The sequence below is a fragment of the Saimiri boliviensis genome, chromosome 16, assembly GCF_048565385.1.
Source record: "Saimiri boliviensis isolate mSaiBol1 chromosome 16, mSaiBol1.pri, whole genome shotgun sequence".
NCBI classification, from domain to species: Eukaryota; Metazoa; Chordata; class Mammalia; order Primates; family Cebidae; genus Saimiri; species Saimiri boliviensis.
This window is the reverse complement of record NC_133464.1, coordinates 58186714-58194854: the sequence shown is the minus strand read 5'-3', so window position 1 is coordinate 58194854 and position 8141 is coordinate 58186714. Positions and strand designations below refer to the sequence as shown.

The 8141-nt window shown below is 47.2% G+C and overlaps 1 protein-coding gene across 1 annotated transcript in view; it reads right to left on the bottom strand.

The window, feature by feature from the left end:
- Window positions 1–4297: 4297 nt before the first annotated feature.
- Window positions 4298–8141, bottom strand: part of TMEM272 (transmembrane protein 272) — a 92504-nt gene continuing 88660 nt past the window's right edge. Inside the window, exon 5 of the mRNA XM_039473344.2 lies at window positions 4298–8068. Within this exon, the coding sequence (XP_039329278.1) occupies window positions 7706–8068 (363 nt within the window). The 3' untranslated portion in view covers window positions 4298–7705. The remainder of the gene's footprint in view (window positions 8069–8141) is intronic.

Genomic DNA, 8141 nt, shown 5'->3' with positions numbered 1-8141 from the left:
CGTCTCCTAGTTTCTTCTTTTAGTAACTTCTGTGGGACTGGAAACTTCCACTAATATCCCCTCTTCTTTTTTGGAGTTCATTTGTTTTTGTGTGTGATGGGGTAGCTTATAATTCCCACAGTTTTTTCTACCAGGATTCCTCCCAATTCCAAACCCCCAAGCCAGGGGCACTCAGAGACTGAAGCTGGGTGCTGAGCACTGCAGTCACTAAGAGTGACGTTTGGTTTGCAGCCTGGCCCTGTGTATGCATGGAATGACCAAAGGACCCCATACTGGCCAGCTATTTAATATTGAGCAACTCCATCATTCCGTGGAGGCCTGGGAGGACTGAGAGATACATTTCTTACTTCTGACTATGGCAAAATACACGCAACATAAAATTTACCATTTTAACCATTTTTAAGTGTACAGTTCAATATTTAACTACATTTACATTGCCACGCGACGATCCATCTTCAGAACTTTTCCATCTTACCAAACTGAAACTCTGAACCCATTAAATAAGAACTCCTCATTCCCCACTTCCCTAACCCCTGGTAACCACCATTCTGCTTTCTGTCCCTATAAATTTGACTACTCTAGGAACTCATCTAAGTAGAAACATACTTTGCCTTTTTGTGACTGGCTTATTTCAGTTAGCATCATGTCCTCCAGGTTCACCCATATTGTAGCAAGTGTCGGAATGTCCTTCCTTTTTAGGGCTGAATAGTGTTCCGTTGTGTGTATATACCACATTTTGTTTATCTATTCGTCCATGGATGGATGCTTGGATTGCTTCAATTTCTTGGCTATTGTGAATAATATCACTATGAACATCAGTGTGCAAATACCTCTTTAAGGCTGTGATGTTAGTTCTTTTGTGTGTATACCCAGAAGTGGAATTGCTGGGTTATATGGCAATTCTCTTTTTAATTTTTTGGGGGGCCTGCCATACTCTTTCTTACAGCTGCTGTGCCCCATTATGTTCCCACCAGCATTGCCAAGGGCTTCAACTCACCTCATTCTCACCAACTTGTTATCTTTGGAGTCCGTTCCTTTTTTTATTTAATAGCATCCATCCTGAGGGGTGTGAGATGGTAGGTACCTCATTGTGATACATTATTAATTTTTCTTGTGTATCTTAAAATATGTTTTATAATTTCTGCAATACTCGGGTGTTGCCTCCATCTTGTATCTGTTGCCGAATATATCTCAGTTGTAGGTATTCACACAACCACGTAATATTGCAAGGATAGTTTGGTCCTTAAGTGTGTGGCTTTGTTGATTTTTCTTAATGGTTTCATCGGTGATGGCGGGATTTTGTTGACTCTCACACTCCTGGGGAACACAGAGGATGGCATCCGCCCTAATCAACCTCTCCCCGTCCAGGTGAGTCTCCCTCAGGTGCCTCACGTGCCTGATTCAAAGGCCCTGCAATGAACTTCCCCACAAGCCCTGTTCAGCCAGGGGCCCACTTAGGTATGACAGGAGGAATGGCAAACATTTCCTCAAACTGACCTCTCAGTTGTTGATTTCAAAATAACAGTTTCACATTCCTGCTCTTCCCATTTTGATTCACAGAAATGGCAGACCAGGCCAGTTAACAGAGACTGTGCCTCTTTAAATGAGCCCTATGAATACATATTAGCCATGTTTGAGGCAGAGCTCTGCACTGATAATGGAAAGAAATCCATGATCCAGGAAGTAGAAAAAAAGCAGCTTGCCGAATAACATGAATAGTCTGATATAATCTATGTAAAAAGTACATATATTTATGCTTAGCGATACATAGACATATTTCAAAAGGATACACTGGGTACCTTTCTGGGGACTGGGAGTTGGGGTGGGGCTTCACATCTTTTCATTTTTACCTCATCCTCTTTGACAAGACTTGAATCTCTAGCCATAGCATGTATCACTTTTATAATAAAAATAAGGCTTTAAAATCATTTTAGGAAAATAAAAAGCGTTGTAAAAGAGGATATGCTAGTAATCGATGTCATGCCTCCAGCTGTGGAGAAATAACCCTGGCTTAGGCCAGCTTCCCTGGAAGCAGAGTCTGAGATGAAGCTCTGGGACAAGGGATGTGTTGAGGGCATGGTCTCGGAGAAACGAACTAGGGTGAGGGAGAAGCAGCACGGGGGGAAAGGGAAGCGTCGGGAGAGGATGTGGCTTCCTACGAAGCCCCCCCGTGAACAGCTCTGGAGCATAAATGACACAAGTTTGACCTGCCCTGAAACAAGGGAGTTGGGCTCTTCCTCCCCCTTCCCCGACTCAGCCCTTAGCTTTGGGTGTCAGTGGGGTGAACTGGGAGGGGGCGGAACTCTCAGGCTCCTCTTGGCAGCTGGCTCCAGTCAACCGAGGCGGCCCCCGGAAAGGGTACAGGTGTGCGCCATTAGCACCCTCACCTGCTGCTGGGGCCCGGAGGGGACACTGGGCTGACAGACGGGGTCCCAAGGGAACCTGGGCTTCAACCCCTTTCCACAGTGACTTGGGAATCGAACCCAAATGCTTCCTTATAAACAAATGCAGAAACTGTAAACTGATATAGGAAATGTTTTTCTTTTCTGTTTTCTTTTTGATGGCCATGGAAAAGTACTGGCTACAGGACACTGTGTTAAATAGCAGCTGAAATACTCAAATGTAAGATATAAAGAGTAAACGCATCAGTCTGGAAGAGTCCAATCAGACGGCAAGAGCTCTGCAATGGTGGGAAAAGCACTGGACGCTGAAGAGGACGATGTGCAGCCTGCTCTCAGGAAGCAGGCGGCAAGCGTTCTGACCTGGCTACTGATGGCGGTCGAGAAGACTTTTTAATTATTTTTTTTGAACTTCACGGACAATGTATATCTCACCACTGATTACATCGCCCTTCCTGCATTGAGAATTTGAGAAAATTCAAAGACAGATTTGAACCCAGGACTAAATAACCCAGGGAATAAGGCCAAAGAAAGGTGAGGGTGGCTCTAGGAGGCTGGATTGTAAGGCCTACAATTTTATGGGCTGCCTTGACATCTTTGAACCTTACAGAACTGTGAGTTCCCCTGCCCTCACCAGGCATGCCCCTGACCCAGGAGGCAAGGTCTGCCACCTGACCAGTCAGTCCCCTATCAGTTACTTACCAAGCACCAGCCTAATGGGTTTCACTTCACTGCCAGTCTATGCAATTACTCAAGCAAGACAGGAACATCCTCGCATGGGAACATGGGGTTACCTGGTCCTCTTGGTACTGCAAGGCATGACCCCCATGGCCCCTGCCGGTCCACTCTGTTCCCGAGCGCAAGCCCATGAGGCCCTGCACGGCACGCTGTGTCTTCCTCCCGCAGGCAGTGAGTCTGGTGACTAATAAGCTGCGGTCCATCTCATCTGTCCAGTGGGGGAAGGGGTACATTTGGGCTTCTCCCACTATTTAGAACAGGAACCCCACCCTCACCAATAGGGTAAGTAGGAAATCATCAGAACAGAGGGACATTTTGAGTCACCAGGCTTTTGGAAATATGCTGTATGTACAAACTCTTACTACCAGCAGCCAAGCCCCAGTTGCTTTTCCTTTGCCTGTGAAGCAGAGCTTACTTCTCTGAACAATGCAGTAAGTTTTAAAAGCTGACTGGTGTAACAAAGGAAGGAAGTGTCTTAGAGAAAACAACAGGGCTGGGTGAGGTGGCCAATGCCTGTAATCTCAGCATTTTGGGAGGCTGAGGTGGGCGGGCAAGGAGTTTGAGACCAGCCTGGGCAACATAGTGAGACCCCCCATATCTAAAAAAATAAGAAAAGAACAAAGAAACCTGGCTGGGCTGGTAGCGTTCCTTTAGTCCCAGCTACTCAAGAGGCTGAGGTAGGAAAATTGCCCCAGTCCAGGAGGTCAAGGCTGCAATGAGCTTTGACTGTGCCACTGTACTCTCCAGTCTGAGTGACAGAGCAAGGCCCTATCTCAAAAACAAAAAAAAACAAAAAAAAACAAAAAAAAACAAAAAAAAACCCACTCCTCTCTTATTTCACTTCTGCTTGCAATGGCAAAATGCTGCCTCCTGGGATATCCAAGATAACTTAGCTGCTGTGATGCTAGGCTAACCTGAAAAGTGAACGACTGAAATTCTATCTCTAGAAAAGACAGATTCGTTGTCTTATTAGTTCTATACTTAGATAAATTATCACTAGGATCACTAAGCAGAATTTTCTGTGAGATCATTTTTCTAAAATCTCCACTACAGACTCATCTACTCACCTGAGGATTATGAGTTTTATGGAGCAAAATTTGCCTAGAACAGGTTGTCAGCCTCTGTGGACACAGTCTGTACCTTCGGGAATCCCACTGGAAGAAAGAACAAGTGAAGCATCCTAAGGACTGGAGGATTCTCTTCCCCCAGGGCCTTCAAGGAAGACACTGGGGAACAAATCGAACAAAGTTTATTTCATCAACAATGAAAAATGCCCAGAAGGAAATGAAGCACAAAATTTGGTCACACAAAAATGAAAGCTATTGACCACCTGGCCGCCTCTCATACTAAAAGAGAAGGAAATAACACAAAGTACTGGAATAGGCATTATCTTACCCTCATGGTGATGACCAAGATGGGCCTGACATAAGCTAGCCCAGGCTGTATGTGTGGCCTGAGTGGTTCTCTAGCCACTGTGGTTCTCACATGTGGTTCTCTAGCCACTGAATCGGAATCAGCCAGGCCCCACGGGTCAGAGTCTCTGGGGGCTGTGACGCTGCATTGGAAACATGTCCTTGGGGAGTTCTGAGGGTTTGCCGAGGTTTGAGAGCCACTGGTGTGACTGACTCCAGTGAAATGGCCCTACTTTTACTGCTGTCAACTGTCATTTACATACATTCAGGCAAAGAATGGCGTTTTCGGAATGATGCCCAATGTAGCAAATAAAATGACCTCAACATACAGTTTATTTTTGCTGCAGTCTTTTCTCAGATGGGAAGAACTGATTATCCCTCTCCGCCACTTAATTTGTTCCCTCGAGGTTTCACAGCATCCAGAAAGTTCAGTGTTCCCACGTCCACTTCTCATTGCCTTGCCAAGTTTCTGTTGAGGAAGGCTGCCCATCTCTTGGGCCAGTCGGGCATTTTCATTCTGCAGGTGTACACAGCACACTCCACATGAGTGTGGAATGCCTACTTCAGGCCATGCCAACGACGATAACCAGGAACTTCTTACACTCACCTCCAGCTGAGTGAAATCACACTAAGAGGTGATCACTTAAAGGGCACACGGCTCAGCCCTTCCTAGACAGTCTGATGTCATCCCAACATCTGAAGTCTGGAGTAAGCCAGACTTCAAAGAACCACAGGTACAGACCATTTGCCTTGGCCCCAGAACCTTTTCCTTAAAATGTGCCTTATCATAACCATCTCACCATCCCCTGAGGGAGGCCTTAATTAATCATCATTCCAAGCCTGCCGTGCTGAAGATGTCACCCACTGAACCACTCAGTGTCCCCTCTATGAATGAATGCACACGAACATTTTCTTTCACATCTAACCTGTATTTTGTTTTTTAGAGATCGCTTCTCATTTTGTCACCCAGAATAGAGTGCAGTGGCACAATCGGCTCGCTGTAACCTCGAACCAGGGAAGATATGTGACTTAGAGCAAGAGATCATCACCTCTTCCTTACTGCTGTGGTGAGAAGGAAATGCAAAGCTAAAAGTACAGTCCAGATTTTCGCAATTATTTAGGACCTATGACCAATATTCTCCATTACAACCGGGGGTGGGCTGGCGGGGGTACATATGAGCATGAGCACACTTCGTCTACCACTTCCTCTGGGAAAGATTTTCTGCAACACTCTGCGGATACTCATGCCTACCAGAAACTGGAAATTCCAAGGTTTGAGACCAAGCTACTGATACACCCAAAGCACTAACCAGTCCCTGCCGTCTGCTAACAGAAATCTTCATGCCCACAGTTGTTCACAGCTCCTTCCGCCTTTCCCATGGCCCTTGCAACAGAAGCCTCAGAGCCTCTCATGTGGGAGTCATGCGGGGGTCCCTGGGTCCAGGTCTTCGCTGCTCATAGAAGTCCAAGCATTGTCTAAGTGACTAGGAGTGGCTGATGACTCATGGACTGAGGAAAGGAGAGTGGGAGGGGAGCCCACGGAACCCGTGTCCACCCCAGCACCACAGCCCACAGATTCTCCCCGGTCTCCAACACGGAGAAGGCAACGCGGGACACAGTGAGGATGGAACTGGGCATCAGAGGTGAGGTAGGATCTGCAAGCTGCACACCGGCTGGTCTTCTGCCATGGCTCAAGTGAAAATGAAAGCAGAAACTGCCCAGAGGGACTGGAGCAAAAAAAAAAAAGGACTGTTCCTCCTCTGTCCAGCAGATGGCACACGAAGCACTTCCTTCTCACCTGGGAGGAAAGGGGTACCAAGGGTGACTGCAGGTGACAGATGCTGGGGAGCACTTCTAAACTCACAGGGCCTTTCCCTTAAAGCTATGGAGAAGAATGAGCCTCTCGGTGTGAGCTGACACTTCTGATGCAGGGAGATGCCTCCATTCATGGCCACTCAGGGATTGGTTTGATGATAAAGCATCAAAAAAATTTTAAAATTTAAAAATAAACACAGCTTAGCAGTGTGTAAATATACAGAAAGGCTATGCACATGGCTGAGAGAAGGAAGCACGGTTAAGCAGGTGCCACATGTGCCTGGGCACTGCCCTAGAAACACTCATGACAGCATCTTCATATGAAATTCTAAAGCATGCGGACTTCAATCATAAAGAGGCTCCCCAGCGAGCACTGACGATAGACCTAGACCACAGCTCCCAGGGACTTCTCAACAGTGGCAGCCGGAAGGAAGGTTAGTGGTCACTGTTCGGTGTCATCCCGCACTTCCAGACATCTCGATTTATAAAAGGCTTCCAAAGCCTAACGGGTCATTAGGGTGAGGAGCCATTATTTGATATTTAAGCTCAGAAACCAAAAACAGCTACACAGATGGCACCCCAACTCATGCAACCTGGCCGGAAACATTCAAAACTGGTTTACGCCACCCAGGCAGCTGCAGATCACAGAGAGGTACACGGATAGCCAGGGGCAGAGAGAGACTCAAGGCCAACCGAAGAATCTGCAGAGAGGCAGTCGGTGCACAGGGGCTGCACTCTGCAACGCCAGGCTAGCAGGCCAGCCCCACCCCCGAGGTGGAAGCTACTGCCTTGACCTTGGCAGATGTTTTTTAGCTGACCTTGGAATGTTCCACCCATCACATCAAAACCATCTGACATGGGGCTGGAAGAGACTGCTCCTTCACTTTCTCGAAAGGCAGCTAGAGTCACTAAAAGAATACCTTTCTCCTTTTAATGACAAAAGCCATCATAGCGAGTGAAGTTAAGATCTATCTTGTTTGAAAGTCAAGGTGACCATGGCTGAATGACAGCAGCAGTAGCAACAACCAGCATTGCTCTCGTACCAGTCATTGACACTGCACTACGATTTGAAAAGGTCTCCCATTCCTTGGCTCCCACACTTCATTTCCTCAAAGACAATTATCCCTTTGAAAACTCTTGTGAGAACAAAATTCCCACTGTGAAAAGAGCAGAAGTGCTTTCCTCAGGTCCAGGCCGGCAATGGTTTCTTTAGCCTGTTCTCATTATTCAGTGTATTTGGGTGGCTTTTTAAATGCCTGCAGGAAAGATTTTATTATCTTTATGCCCTTCTCCTGAACCTCTGTGTGTGTGTGCGTGCACATGTGCACACGTGGTATGCTGTCAGTCTTCATCAGCAGCAAGTCTCCACCTGGAGCACAGGTAGACACAGCCGCTGCACAGCACGAGCAAGACCAGCACCGTGTGGCTGAGCGCCAGGACCCCGACTGCAAAGAGGTACAGGGTTTTGTCACAGTAGTCCTGCGGCTGCTGGAAAGGGGGAAGGAAATCAGGCAGGTATACAGAAAAGACCCAGTAGTTTCCCAGGATGAACCAGAGGAAGAGGAAGAGGCTCAGCAGGAGGTGAATGTAGTATCTGTGTGCATTTTGCCTCCAGGGGTATTCGTCGTCATCATCGTCATCGATCACCACGGCCTTGGACAGCAGCCGCCTCATCCTGGTGGAGTCGTATAACAAGAGAGACACCTAGGGAGTGGTAGGGAGCCAGGGTGGCAGGGCAGAGCAGCAAAACAGAGGGGAGGAGGGGGTATAGAAGGTA